Source organism: Cetorhinus maximus, chromosome 8, assembly GCF_964194155.1.
Source record: "Cetorhinus maximus chromosome 8, sCetMax3.hap1.1, whole genome shotgun sequence".
In the NCBI taxonomy this organism is placed as follows: Eukaryota; Metazoa; Chordata; class Chondrichthyes; order Lamniformes; family Cetorhinidae; genus Cetorhinus; species Cetorhinus maximus.
In genome coordinates this window covers 30,684,872-30,700,539 of record NC_135886.1, presented here as the reverse complement: position 1 = coordinate 30,700,539, position 15,668 = coordinate 30,684,872, and the positions used below count along the sequence as shown (strand labels likewise).

The 15,668-nt window shown below is 40.4% G+C and overlaps 1 protein-coding gene across 11 annotated transcripts in view; it reads right to left on the bottom strand.

Moving 5' to 3' along the window:
- The window catches only part of LOC144683541 (high mobility group protein HMG-I/HMG-Y-like), a 114,409-nt gene that overhangs the window by 81,728 nt on the left and 17,013 nt on the right, over window positions 1-15,668 (bottom strand). For all 11 annotated transcript variants that reach the window (XR_013577287.1, XM_078546649.1, XM_078546642.1 and 8 more), the window contains exon 4: window positions 4,862-4,912. Coding sequence is in view for 10 of the 11 variants with exons in the window: in XM_078546649.1 (XP_078402775.1) it covers window positions 4,862-4,912 (51 nt within the window). In the remaining variant the exon portion in view is untranslated. The remainder of the gene's footprint in view (window positions 1-4,861; window positions 4,913-15,668) is intronic.

The window sequence follows — 15,668 nt, the reverse complement described above, 5'->3', positions numbered from 1 at the left end:
TGAATATTTTGAGTATCACCTCACTATTGACCCAGCGATGAAACCAGTGATTCATTCCCCACATAAATTACAATAGAACTAAAAAAGCTTGAAAGAGAGCTCCAAGAGTTGGGAGAAAGGAAGGTGATCGCCTGAGTCACAGAGTCTACAGGTTGGGTAAATTCCATCATGGTGAGAGAAAAGCCAAATGGACAGCTAAGAACTTGCCTGGATCCCAAAGATCTTAATCAAGCCATTAAGAGGGATCACTACCCCATTCCAACACTGGAAGAGATCACACCAGCACTGATAAGGGCAGACATTTTCAGCAAGCTTGGTGCCTGAAATGGCTACTGGAATATGGCCCTCTGGAACACTTACACATAACACATTAGTTTCTAGCTATTTACAGATAATACAACAATATTTAACAACAATTAACTAAAATTCAAGTTGATTAAATTTTAAAAATTCATTCATGGGATACTGGTGTCGCTGGCTAGGCCAGCATTTATTGCCCATTCCTAATTGCCCTCAAGAAGATGGTGGTGAGCTGCCTTCTTGAACCGCTGCAGTCCGTGTGGTGTAGGGACACCCATAGTGCTGTTAGGGAGTGTGTTCCAGGATTTTGATCCAGTGACAGTGAAGGAACAGCATTATATTTCCAGTCAGGATGATGGATGGCTTGGAGGAGAACTTCCAGGTGGTGGTGTTCCCATGTATCTGCTGTCCTTGTCCTTCTAGACGGTAGTGGTCATGAGTTTGGATGGTGCTGTCTAAGGAGCCTTGGTGAGTTGTTGCAATACATCTTGTAGATGGTATACACTGCTGCCACTGTGCATCAATGGTGGAGGGAGTGAATGTTTGTGGATGGGGTGCCAATCAAGTGGGCTGCTTTGTCCTGGATGGTGTGGAGCTTCTTGTGTGTTGTGAAAGCTGCACTCATCCAGACAAGCTGAGGGTATTCCATCACACTCTTGACTTGTGCCTTGTAGATGGCGGACAGGCTTCGGGGAGTCAGGAGGCGAGTTACTCGTTGCAGGATTCCTAGCCTCTGACCTGCTTTTGTAGCCACAGTATTTATATGGCTATCCTTGAATATCCTTGGTTAACTGTTACTAGAGTAACAATGTTAATTTTACATAGCAAAAGTCTACAAAAATCATACAAGAGTGGCACCTAACAATGAGTTTAGGGACCTCAGACACCAGATTCATAAATGCTACTATGAAACTTTAATCAAACTCCTTCAATGGTAATTAAATGAACCCACTAGAAAAAAGTTTTTTTTGTCTCAGCCTAGGGTTAAGAGTTGTAATACTCCTAATATTTTAAAGAGGGAGGATATTAGAGAAACTGCACGATTGAAATGTTTTAACACACTACTGCACAAACCAACTTCAGAAAAACCTGTATATTATCTGTCAAGTGTTCATTTCTGGAAACGTCAGGTGAAACTCATGAGAATTAGGATCAAGTGATGTCAGACTCTTGTACATTTTTGGCCATCAAAATCTTAATCAATACTTTTTGTAAGTTGCATACTTGTTCAGTTAGCTCTTGCAGCTAGGCTGAATTCTCCAACCACAAACCATGAATATACAAAAAACATCCAGTTCAATTTATACGGTGATGCTAATTTTCAGTTATTCAGAAAATTTTAAAGCAACTAATGTTTCATTCTTTAAAAATGTTTGCATCTTCCATATTCCCAAGTCTTTTTTTCTTAAATTCACTAAAGTATGTCCATATTCAGTTCCTCCCAATGACTCTTTGGATAAATGTACAACCCTACTGTGTTGTTGAGACATACAGACTGTAAAAGGTCCCAGGTTTAATCCACGAGTTACTTCGGCTCAGTTAGGATAGTGAGGGGACAACTACAATTGGCCTCAATGCCCCTGTGCTAGGGAGAGGAAAATATCTATCAGGGTCCCCACAGGCTGATGGAAAATGAGCATGGGTGAATGCTGGTTAAGGCTCAGTTGTGATGTCTCCCATGGCCAACACTCTCAGTCCAGATGCTGGCATGAAGAATGTCCAATTAAACAAGGAACCAGAGGATTTCTGTTCAAGGAACCGTACCCCAGTGTGAGTCCACACCTTAAGGATGACAGGACAGAAAATAAAGAAAGAAAAAAGGTCCATATTGGTAAAAACGTGGCTCTCTAGGACAATGCTGCGTCATCCAGTCCATCTCAGCATATGGGGCAAACAATACGCAAATGCTCTGTTCAGACCCCACGTTTTCCTATTGCTGATTTAACAGTTAGCACATGCGCTGGCTTTAAAGCTGCATTTCTACAGAATTTCTGTGAATGGTATCATGCTTCACAATTATCCGAACAATATTATGGCTGTCAAACACAAATGTGGCACAGTCACTCTGCTCACATGGAGTCTTACAAATACCATCGGGGTAAAACACCCAATCAGCCTAAAAGAAATTAAAGAGTGCCCACAGCTCCTCAAGCTGTGGGTTCCTGTTGATGCATTGAGCAAAGGCAAGATGCTTCTATAGCATGGATATGAGGGAAACGCAAGTCAATTCACCACTCTCATGTGCTTTCACCTGCTAATTATATACGGATTATACAGTGGGACTGGAAAAAGCCTGGAAACAAATAGTCTCCAAGTATTCTTAAGATTAAAAAATGTTTAGTTTGGGCAATCAAAGATGGGGAAACAGGACAAGTTCAAAATAAAAAAGAAACAACGGAACTTAGTCGTACATTAGAATGTGCTCCATCAACCAGTCTCCTGTCAAAATTCAAACAAATGGAAGGATCAGAAGATGGCTTTCATTACTGTGTGGAGTACACACTTTGAAAAATATTAGTGAAGAGCATCTATTTTCCCAAGGCCATTCAAAAGTCCAGATACAGATCAGCTAGCACACGTGTATTGGGTTTCTTGCTTTTAGGATTTATTCCTTTTCAGGTTTCATTTTAGTCATTTTCCATTGCACTAAGTCCAGGACTTGTGAAAGTAGTCGAATTTTGGTGGTTTTATTATTGTAGTGGTTCATAAACTGTAATTCAGAATTATTTGATCAGGAAGGGAAATAAGGTTATTTGGTTTAAACTAGAAATTAGAATTATACAGAATCCATCTTCTATGGAATTAGTTTAGCTAAGAGACTTACAGTTTTATTGATGCAAGTTAGCAAACCGGTACACAAGAGCAAAAAATCTTCTTGGAGTGCACAATATAGATCTCAGAAATTATGGCTAACCACAGCAATGATAAAGAGATAGGCGTGACCAGGGAACAGTTCCTATCCTTTTTATAAGTAATGAATCATGGCAAAAAATTCAAATAAAAGCTTGGAAATTACTGCCACCAGTGCAAAGAGTTTTTTTCTTTTTTTTTTAAAAATACAACCGAAGAAACTGTGTCCAAATAATATTTATGCTCTTTGTAGTACATTGATGGAAGCTATTCGACTGCAGGTTTGTGAGCTTCATAGGAGCACAGTCAACGTAGATGCTCAAAAACAAAATCAAATTTTAACTCTTCTAGCAGTGCAGATGAGTTTCCTCATCCAGATTCTGATTGACTGAAGAATCCACTACAAATATACTCTTTCAATATCCCTGTGCTTAGTTCGGACACAGAAGTGGCAAAGATTGACCTGGGGCTAGACATTGGCTCAAAGAGCTTTTCTTGTCAGGAAAGTTATAGGTTAGATCCACAGCATATGATGAATTAGTTGATTCCCTGTTGGTTTGTGGCGCAGTGGTGAGACAATTGGCCTAAGGTGTTCCTGAAGTAGGGTGGATTACCACACTTTGTCATTATCCAGTGACCCTTGCTGGAGGGCAGATGTGGGCAAGAAGTCCCATTCTCCTCAGTCAAAAAGTCAGCCGAACTCTCAGTCAAAGCTCATGTAAATAATGGCCAATTTGGAGAGGATGAAGGGAAGGGAAGAACATCAAGAAGAAAATAAAATAGAAAGAAAGACCTAGATGCACATATGATGAAACAATGCTAACTTTCATATCCAGGATTTTTGACAGACTGGAATCCAGTCTTTTAATTTGTAATTAGACATGGGGAAAAAAACCTTTAAGAAATTAACTCGCATTATCAAAATGGATAATAGAAGCAAGATGAAAGAAATACAAGGAAACTGAAATAACTTGAACTTTATTTCTTAAAAGGGAGAAAATGTTAGGATAGAGAGGATAAGTTAAAAAAGTAAAATTTAAGGCAAGAATTGGAAATGGAAATAATAGGGCAACAGGTTAAACAGAATTAGTGTTAAAAAAATAGTTTAGTTAAAATTATAACTTAGTCCATACAATCAATATCATAACAGTAGAAACTAACCCTGTTGTTCGGGTAGCTTTAGTCTTCATAATATTAGTGTCACTTCCAGCTCCAGTGTGTGAGCTAAATTTTTAAAAAATAAATAGATTGGCCTAAACCTGTAGGCAAACTTATAAGTCCTTGCCCTTCCCTACTTCACATTAGTAAATGCATATCATAAAAGGTCCCATGATACAGCAAGTGTTTCATAGGCCTCAAAACAGGTCAATTTAATCTACAAATACTTTATCTGAAGATCCTCTCACCAAAACTATCGATAAGCTTGACACATTAAGCATCACAAATTAACATTTCTATACAATTAGTGTTGGGTTAACTGCATTACAATTCATGAGTTTCACTATTATATCATATGGATGTATCGTGTCATCATGATAGACAGGCATAACTTGAAATGTTATGCCGGTGACTGCACAATATTGCTGATTGGGATCCTGTTGCCAATTTCCATGAAGTCACAATCATCAATGTTAACATTTGGGTGTCCAATATATGGTGATTTGTTCAACCCAGCACTATGTATAATATTAGAAACAAACATGTAGCCTACCAGTTTCTTGGGTCTACCTCTGGGCTTCGTTCCTCCTGCACCACCAGATTTCTGGAAAAGAAATGAGGTATGAGAAAAAAATTAAAATTGAAAGAGTGTGCAAATTTCTTCACAAACACATTCTACAAGTGCTGTTGTGCACATTAATTCAAGAGTCATAGAGTCATATACAGGTAGCAAATTAAGTGATTAGGGTAATTGGGAAATATTGCTAGAGGGGACTTAAGTAATGTGTAAACATATTTATCACCTCCTGCATTCTGCTGCTTTTTTCTCACCTTTTAACAAACCTTGCAAGGATAACGAAAATGCTCCTCAGGGAAAGAAACCTGCCACCCCTATACTCTGGGCTACACAGGAATTCTATCCTAAACTACGTGATTGAGTCTTAGGCCCTGATTTTAAAGGGAGGATAGGTACGGTGCAGAGGAGCCCCAAAGGGACGGCAAACCCTGGCATCCAGGGATGTGGAGGCCTGGTCAAACGTACAGCAGGGCTTCATGTGAATAAAATGTTCTAAGAGAACAACTCAAACCCAGCCAGATCTTATTTGCTGGCTTTGTCTAGCCCAAGAGCCCCTTCCCAACAAGCCTGGCTTGACCTCCTCCACTTACTGCCTTCTTGAGGGGGTCCTGTTCTCCTGCTCAAAACAGGATCAGAACACGGAGGCAATGCAGCAAGATCAGAGGAAGTAAGTGACTGGCCTCATTTTAACTGACGCTCTGCCTGATTTCTGGCCTTAATCTCATCAAGATTAATGGGGATGGACAAGTATTGTGTCTTGCCAGAGTTGTCCACACATAGTATCGTATAACACAGAAGAACGCCACTCAGCATATCATGCCTGTGCTGGCTCATGGAAGAGCTACCCAATTAGTCCCACTCCCCTGCTCTTTTCACTACAGCCCTACAAATTCCTCTATTTTCTAGTATTTATCCAATTCCCTTTTGAAAGTTGCCACTGAATCTGGTTCCACTAATCTTTTAGGTAGTGCATTCCAGATAATAGCAAGTCTCATCAAAAAGTTATTTCTCTTCATCTCCCCTCCAGGGTTTTTATTATCCTAAATTATCCCAATTCTGTTTCCACTGGCTACTGATCCTCCCTTCAGTGGAAATTGTTTCTCTATATCAAAACCACTCGTAATTTTGAATATCTCCAATAAATCACCCCTTAACCTTCTCTGTTCCAAGGGGAACAATCCCAGTTTCTCTAGTCTCTCCACAAAACTGAAGCCCCTCATCCCTGCTATCAGTGTAGAAAATCTTCCCTGCACCCTTTCCAAGTCTTGATATTCTTTCCAAAGTGCATGACAATGCAATACAATACACCAGCTGAGGCTTAACCAGTGATTCATAAATGTTCACCATAACTTATTTACTTTTATATTCTACGCCTCTATATATAGTCAAGGATCATATAAGCTTTCTAAAAGCCTTCTCTAATTGTTCAGCCACGTCATAGATTTGAGTATGTAAACCCCCATGTCTTTCTATTCCTGTACCTCGTTTAAAATTGGACCATTTAATTTATATTGCCTCTCCCCATTTCTCCTTCCAAAATACATCACTTCTTAATCCTCTGCATTAAATTTCACTGTGTACTACATTTCCAAGCTCTCTGACTTCTGAAGACTCCCTATACCCAAGGTCAGGTCATTAATGTACATCAAAAAGAGCAGTGGTCCTAATACAGACCCCTGTAAACCACCATGTACTTCCCTCTGATAAACTACCCTTCACCACTACACTTGCCTTCTCTCATCATGAGAAGAAAGGAAGAGTCAGCTCAACGGGTCAAGTGGCCTACTCCTTTTCCTATATTCCACAAGACAGCTTAATACAACAAACCTCTCATAGCAGCAGATGCATGCAACCAAAAAGTGGAGAATTTCGACAAACTATTTACTATTGTGGTAGATTTTTAGACCGCCAGAAGTCCACATTAAGTTTTTGGTCTAGAACAAGCAAATTAATCCATCTCATGAACATCAGATCTGCAGAACAGCCTTTCAACAATTAAATTCTCAAAGTTGAGAGATATATAAAACCTTATATCAAGAAAACCTCATATCCAAAACACAAACAACAATATTCCACTTTACGGAAAGGTTTGAAGATGTTACACAGCGCTGACAGATAGAAAATAAAAGAGTGATTCTTCTTCTGTTCATTGCTTACAACGTCTATTATAATGAATGCATAAATACAGTGCACACACACAAAAGATTGTGCTTAAAAGTAAAAGGAAAAAATTACTATGCAACAGGACAATTATATTCATGAGCAAGGAGCTTGCAACCAACAACTTCACTTTTCAAACTCTTTCACATCCTGGGATTGAAATAAATTCAAGTCCAACTCTTCTCTAGGCTTGGACATTAGTCACCAAGGTCACAGATTCCACTGTGGCTTGTGGTTTGTGGAGGGAGGAGAGTTCCTTTACTAACTGCCATGATAAAGAATGGACAAAGAACTTAACCACACATGTTGGTCAGAGAGTTGGAATGTTACGCACTGCCAGATCTGAAACCAGAGGTGTCAGGCAAATGGCCACGAAATTCCATGTGATATGCATCAGTTGGCACAATCTTTAACAAAACAAAAACAAACCAAGCACTTTAAGAAAATAAAGTTCCAATGCAAATAGTTCACATTTAGCAACCTCCATTCATAAATGAGATTTGTTAAATATAAAGTGGCTATGAAAATGAATTCTCATGCAAAGGGTTTCAAAAGGTTCATAACATATAGTTGAGTTTCTGCTGCATACAAAAAGCATTCTCAGAAATGTATGCATGCAATCGAAACAGCTCAGGGTTTGATGCACATAAATTAAGCAAGAAACTTGAAGAATGTTAACAAAGTTGTTTTTATTCATTACCTTTCACAATAAAACCTATTACTGCATTGTTGAATGTGTTCATTATGGTTAACATTCAGATTTGGTGGGATTGCAATAGCCACTCAAACAGAACAGACAAATGCATCCCAGGGAAAACAGGTCTAACAATAGCTGTACCTTGAGTATCCTGCCATCCATTCTTAATTAGCACTTTTCTTAGATAATATCACCACCTTCAACACCTCTTTGATCCTTTTGTCTGTGACATCTTTTGATTCTCTGCTCCTATCACTGCTTGCTTATCCCTAAACGACCCCACCCTCAACTTCTCTCTCCCCCCGCCCCCCCACCTTAAACCAGCTTATATTTCACCTCTCTCCTAACTATACTCAGTTCTGCCGAAGGGTCATGAGGAATCGAAACGTTAACTGATTTCTTCTCCACCGATGCTGCCAGACCTGCTGAGTTTTTCCAGGTAATTCTGTTTTTGTTTTGGATTTCCAACATCCGCAGTAGCTTTTAGCTTTTTGTTTTTATCTAACAATAGTGTACCTGACAATGAGGCAGAATCAACTTCAAAAAAATTGCATTCCTGATCGAAGCAGAAATCACAAAGGTACAGAATTCTGAAACAGGATGTTTCTCATAACTCTGAGATAAGAATTTTCTAGTGTAAAATATAATGCAGCATTAATATTATGGGTTCCAGACAATATAAATAGAGTTGGCTCCATGAAAATATTGTAAGCTGTGGTTGGCCCAAGCTCACATCCCATTCCCCACCTCACTCACTTTGCCTCCTGCCCCCACTCCCTCCCCAACCACCTGCCTGTGTCACCCTGGCATCAGAACCAGCTGGAATGTTTCAAGCCCTAATGGGCAATCTGCATCGAGATCATTATTTGGCATCTGCAGCTTGCCATTTGATTCAAATGAGCTTGTCCCAGGCCTCAGGCTGGCATGGATTGGAACTCAAGAGCAGCTGCTCTGCTAACATGCCACCCATCATAGATGCAGGACAAATTTCTGTTCACCCCTCCCCACGCAACACCACCATGCCCCTAACCTTCTCTCTATTGATTATACTCTTTAGTATAAATGATGACCCAACCTATCTTGAATTTCGGAGTCACAAAAATGTAAACATGCTGTCAGTGCTTCAAGGACTCAGTCAGCATTTCCTGGAAAAAAAAAGTGTGATCTGGTTCGCTTAGTGCTGTTCAGTCCAAGAGTTAATGAAAGAGACTGTCAGGCCCTCTCTTGCTGCTGGATCCCACTTTTAACCAAATACTTGGGAACAATTCCCCATATTTATTTTAAATTAGTGCCTGTAACACAATGGTCCATATTTATTCATCTACAATGCTGCAAGTTTATTCTAGGTCAGCTGATTTACACTTTAAGATCACAAAAGTACCATGTCTGCAGTCAGTTTAAAGTAGGATTTTTAAAAATTTGTTCACAGGATGTGGGCGTTGCTGAGTAAGCCGGTATTTATTGCCCATCCCTAATTGCCCTCGAGAAGTTAGTGGTAAGCCACCTTCTTGAACCGCTGCAGTACATGTGGTATAGTGCACTCGCAGTGCTGTTAGGGAGGGAGTTCCAGTGTTTTGATCCAGTGACAGTGAAGGAACGACAATATTGTTCCAAGTCAGGATGGCATTGAGGGGCACTTGCATATGGTGGAGATCCATGCATCTGCTGCCCTTGTCCTTCTAGGTGGTAGCGGTCCCAGGTTTGGAAGGTGCTATCGAAGGTAGCTTATAGATGGTATACTGCTGCCACTGTGCATCGATGGTGGAGGGAGTGAATGTTTAAGATGGTGGTTGGGGTGCCAATCATGTGGGCTGCTTTGTCCAGGATGGTAATCGACCTTCTTGAGAGTTGCTGGAGCTGCACTCATCCACACAAGTGGAAAGTATTCCATACTTGACTGACTTGTGCCTTGTAGATGGTGGACAGGCTTTTGGGGAATCAGGAGGTGAGTTACTCTCCATAGAATTCCCAGCCTCTGATCTGCTCTTGTAGCCACAGTATTTCTATGGAGGGTCCAGTTCAGTTTCTGGTCAATGGTAACCCCCGGGATGTTGATAGTGGGGGATTCAGTGATGGTGATGCCATTGAATGTCAAGGAGAGATGATAGAATTCCTTCTTGTTGGAGATGCTCTTTGCATGGCACTTGTGTGGCCCAAATGTTATTTGCCACTTATCAGCCCAGGCCCGAATATTGTTCAGGTCTTGCTGCATATGGATGCAGACTGCTTCTGTATCTGAGGAGTCATGAATGGTGCTGAACATTGTGCAATCTTTGACGAATATCCCCACTACTGACCTGATGGAGGGAAGATCATTGATGAAGCAGCTGAAGATGGTTGGGCCTAGGACACTATCCTGAGGAACTCCTGCAGTGATGTCCTGTGACTGAGATGACTGGCCTCAAACAACCACAACCATCTTCCTTTCTGATAGGTCTGACTCCAACCAGTGGAGAGTTTTCCTCCTGATTTCTATTGACTCCAGTTTTGCTAGGGCTCCTTGATGCCACACTCGGTCAAATGCGGCCTCAATGTCACTCTCACCTTACCTCTTGAGTTCAGCTCTCTCATCCATGTTTTTGATTATGGTTGTAATGAGGTCAGGAGCTGAGTGGCCCTGGCAGAACCTAAATGCAGCATCAGAGAGCAAGTTATTGCCAAGAAAGTGCTGCTTGATAACACTGTCGACCACGCCTTCCATAACTTTGCTGAGGATCAAGGATAGAATGATTGGGCAGTAACTGGCTGGACAGGAACTGGGCGGGTTGGATTTGTCCTGTTTTTTGTGTACCGGACATACCTGGACAATTTTCCACATAGCCCGGTAGATTCCAGTGTTGTAGCTGTACTGGAACAGCTTGGCTAAAGGTGCAGCTAGTTCTGGAGCAGAAGTCTTCAGTACTATTGCCGGAATGTTTTGTCAGGGTCCATAGCTTTTGCAATATCCATTGCCTTCAGCAGTTTCTTGATATCACATGGGGTGAATCGAATTGGCTGAAGACTGGCATCTGTGATACTGGGGACCTCAGGAGGAGGCTGTGATGGATCATCCACTCGGCACTTTTTGCTCAAGATAGTTGCAAATGTTTCAGCTTTGTCTTTTTCAGTAATGTGGTGGGCTCCCCCATCATTGAGGATGGAGATACTTGTGGAGCCTCCATCTCCAGTTAGTTGCTTAATTGTCCACCACCATTCATGACTAGATGTGGCAGGACTGCAGAGCTTAGATTTCATCCATTGGTTGTGCGATCGCTTAGCTCTTGTGTGCTGCTTTCACCTTTTGGCACGCAAGTAGTCCTGTGTTGTAGCTTCACCATGTTGACACCTCAATTTTAACTATGCCAAGTTCTGCTCCTGGCATGCCCCCCTGCAGCCTTCATTGGACTAGGGTTGATCCCTGGTTGTTTAAACTAACTTGTTGGGAAGGGGGGGTAGGAACATGGGGTAGCTCAAATTGGAAGGAAATAAAGCTGGTAATGGGAACTAGAAAAGTAGCAAGTGAAATTAGAAGTCAGGCGAAATGAAGGCGAGTTTAGAATGCGGAATAATGTCAAAAAGCCAAAGTTAAGGGCACTCTACCTGAATGCACAGAGCATTTGCAACAAGGTAGGTGACTTAAAAACACAAATACAGGTAAATGGGTATAATCTAATTGCCATTTAGGAAATGTGGCTAGACCGTGACCAAGAATGGAAACTGAATATTCAAGGATATTCAACATTTAGGATGGACAGGCAAAAAGGAAAAGGAGATGATGTTGCGCTGATAATAAGGGTTGGATCAGTACATTAGTAAGGAAGGATCTGAGATTGGAAGAACAAAAATGTGGAATTTGTTTGCGTGGAGCTAAGAAACAGCAAGGGGCAGAAAACATTGGTAGGACTTGTTTATAGGCCACCAAACAGTAGTGGTAGTGTGGTGCATGGTATTAATCAGGAGATTAGAGAAGCATGTATCACAGGTAATACAGTAATCATGGGCGACTTCAATCTGCATATAGACTGGGTAAACCTAATGAGCACTAATGCTGTGGAGTACGAGTTTCTGGGGTGCGCTAGGGATGTTTTTCTAGAGCAGTGTGTTGAGGAACTGACTAGAGAACAGGCTATTTTAGATCTAGTATTATATGACAAAAAGGGCTAATTAATAAACTTGGAAAAACTCAGCAGGTCTGACAGCATCTGCTGAGAGGAATACAGTTAACGTTTCGAGTCCATATGACTCTTCAACAGAACTAAGGAAAAATAGAAAAGAGGTGAAATATCACCTCTTTTCTATTTTTCCTTAGTTCTGTTGAAGAGTCATACGGACTCGAAACGTTAACTGTATTCCTCTCCGCAGATGCTGTCAGACCTGCTGAGTTTTTTCAGGTATTTTTGTTTTTGTTTTGGATTTCCAGCATCTGCAGTTTTTTGCTTTTAATTAATAAACTTGTTGTAAAAGAACTTTAGGGATGAGTGACCATAATATGAAAGAATTATCCATTATGTTTGAAAGTGAGGTAGCTCAATCTAAAGCCAGGATGTTTTAATTTGAACAAAACAAATTATGAAGATATGAGGGGCAAATTAGCTGAGGTGGATCGCAAAAATACATTGAAAGGTATGATGGTACATAGGCACTAGACAGTCTTTAAAGAATTATTACATAGTTTATAGCAACGATACATTCCTTCAACGCACAAAAAACCAATAAGAAGTCAGTCAACCGTAGCTAACAAAGGAAACTAAGGGTTGCATAAGACTAAAAGAAAAGGCCTACAAAGTTGCCAGAAATAGTAGCAAACCTGAGAACTGGGAGCATTTTCGAATACAGCAAAGGAGGACCAAGAAACTGATATAGGGAGAACAGAATACAAATTTAAACTAGCATTCATTAACATCAAAAACATTTCAAAAAAGACTGTAAAAGCTTCTATAGGTATGTAAAACTGAGACGTTTGGCTGAGACAAACATAGATCCATTACAGGCAGAGTCAGGATAATTTACAATGGGGAATAGAGAAATGGCAGAGAAGCTAAATGATTACTTTGTCTGTCTTCACTGAGGACGATACAAGAAATCTCCCAGAATTAGAGATCCAAGGGACTAGGGAGAATGAGAAATTTAAGGAGATTAGTATTAGTTAGAATGTTGTGGTGGAGAAACTGATTGGACTGAAGGTTTATAAGTCCCCAGGACCTGATCCCAGAGTGTTGAAAGAGGTAACTATGGAGATAGTAGATGCACTGATGATCATCTTCCAAAATTCTATAGATTCTGGAACGGTTCCTGCAGATTGGAAGGTAGTAAATATCATCTCACTATTTAAGAAGAATGAGAGAGGGAAAACAGGGAACTACAGACCTGTTAGCTTTATATCAGCGGTAGGGAAAATGCTAGAATCTACTATGAAGGATGTAATTAATGGACACTTGGATAATAATGATCTGATTGTGCACAGTCAACATGAATTTATGAATGAGAAAATCATGTTTGACGAACCTGTTGGGAGTTATTTGAGGATGTTACTAACAGAATTGATGAAAGGGGACTTGGTGGACATAGTATACTTGGATTTTCAGAAGGCTTTTGATAAAGTCCCCCACAAGAGGTTGGTTAGCAAAACTAAAGCACATGGGATAGGAGGTAATATACTGGAATGGATTAAGGATTGGTTAACAGGCAGAAAAAAGAGTAGGAATAAATGAGTCAGTTATTCTTGAGTTGGCAGGCTGTGACTAGTGGGGTATTGCAGGGATCAGTACTTGGCCCCAGCTGTTCATAATACATCAATGATTTGGATGTGGGGACCAAATGTAATATTTCCAAGTTCGCGGATGACACAAAGCTAGGTGGGAATGTGTGTTGGGAGGAAAATCCAAAGTAGCTTCAAGAGGATTTGGACAGACTTGGTGAGTGGACAAGAATATGGCAGATGGAATATAATGTGGAAAAATGTGAGGTTATCCACATTGGTAGGAGGAATAGATGTGCAGAGTATTTCTTAAATGGTAGGTGCGCAAAGGGATCTGGGTGTCCTGGTCAATAAATCACTGAAAGCTAACATGCAGCTGCAGCAAGCAATTAGGAAGGCGAATGATATGTTAGCTTTTATTGCAAGATGATTTGAGTACAGGAATAGCGAAGTCTTGCTTCAATGTATAGAACTTTGGTTAGACCACACCCAGAGTACATTGTGTAGTTTTGGTCCCCTTGCCTTAGGAAGGATATTATTGCCACAGAAGGGGTGCAACGAAGGTTCACCAGATTCGTTCCTGCGATGGCAGGACTGTCCTATGAAGAGCAATTGAGGAAACTGAGCCTGTATTCTCTAGAGTTTTGAAGAATGAGAGGTGATCTAATTGAAATCTACAAAATACTTAGAGGGATAGACAGGGTAGATGCAGGTAAGATGTTTCCCCTGGTTGGGGTAGACTCTCCAACCAGGGGACTAAACTGAACCAGGGGACACAATTTCAAAGTAAGGGGGAAGCCTCTTGGACCGAGATGAAGAGAATTTTTTTTTTACTCAGTGGGTTGTGAATCTTTGGAATTCTCTACTCTAGAGGGCTCAGTCATTGAGTATGTTCAAAGTAGAGATTGACAGATTTCTAAATGCCAATGACATAAAGGGATATGGGGATAGTGTGAAGAAAAAGGCATTGATGTGGGCGATCAACCATGATTGTATTGAATGGTGGAGCAGGCTCAATAGGCTGAATGGCCTACTCCTGCTTCTATATTCCTATGTTCTCCAGGCTTGATGGTAATGGTAGCATGGGGCATTTGGTGGGCCATGAGGTTACAGATTGTGGTTGAAGACAATTCTGCTGCTGCTGATGGCTCACAGTGCCTCATAGACGCCCAGTTTTGAGTTGCTAGATCTGTTTGAAATTTAAAGTAGCGTGAATGTATCTAGCATCATAGCTGAATTAGAAAGATTTGTACGAGGCAAACAATGTACCATGTAGATCGGTTCAAAAATCAAATTTTCAGGATTCATGATGGCAAATTGTGGTGCTTCAGCAATAGGGCTGAATGTAGTATTTTTCATGTAGGCAGTTCTGTCCATTCTCTAGGTAACATATCTTCATGTATTGTACAAGTAGCCTACATCTCAATTTTTAAAAAATATATACTAACCCAGAGACTAAATCACTGTTTCTGGTATTTGAGGTCCTACCGCAGTCTAATGTGACAAAGTTTTCCCATCAGCGTAATACATCAAAATTTGCTCAATCTGTAAGAATTCCATGATACTGTTACTTGCCCCTTTGCAAAACTTGCTGGAGGAGCTGGAACTGTTCAATACTGAGAAACAAGCTTGAAGAATGATGCTGAAGCTAAATCCCCAGGCACAAAACGAAGAGGAAGGCAAGAGCAAGGCAAACTTCTTCAGACTTTTTTTAAAAATTAAATTATTATTGCTTTTTTGGAAAATTTCTTAAGAACTGTGTAATCTTAATTGCATTGTTAAACTGTTAATTTTAAAAATGCATATGCTGATCTCAGTGAGGAAAGAAAATGGCAGCCAAAAGCAGAACGAAAGAATTATCTGGAGTGATCTGAATGACTGGTTTAATGATAGTTGGGTCCTTATTCCCAACATATAATGGGATTAAGTTACATGCTGGACAATAATACCCAAGCTAATCTATACATTGACATCAAAATTGGAGACATAATAGCCTTGGAGCAATTGTGTCATCATTATTAAGTGATGTTACCAGAGAATATGCATTTAGACTTCAATATATTTCTGCAGGATTAGTAGAGGAAAGAGATGAAAAGGAGTCTGAAGTCTATGAATTCTACACTTGATTTGTGCAGGTGCATTAGTTATAGGAATGTTCCATACAACTCTACCAAATAGAATTAAAGTCACCCCAAAGGCTCCCAATTAACCCCAAGGAATACAAATACAACTACAACCTGCATTTATAT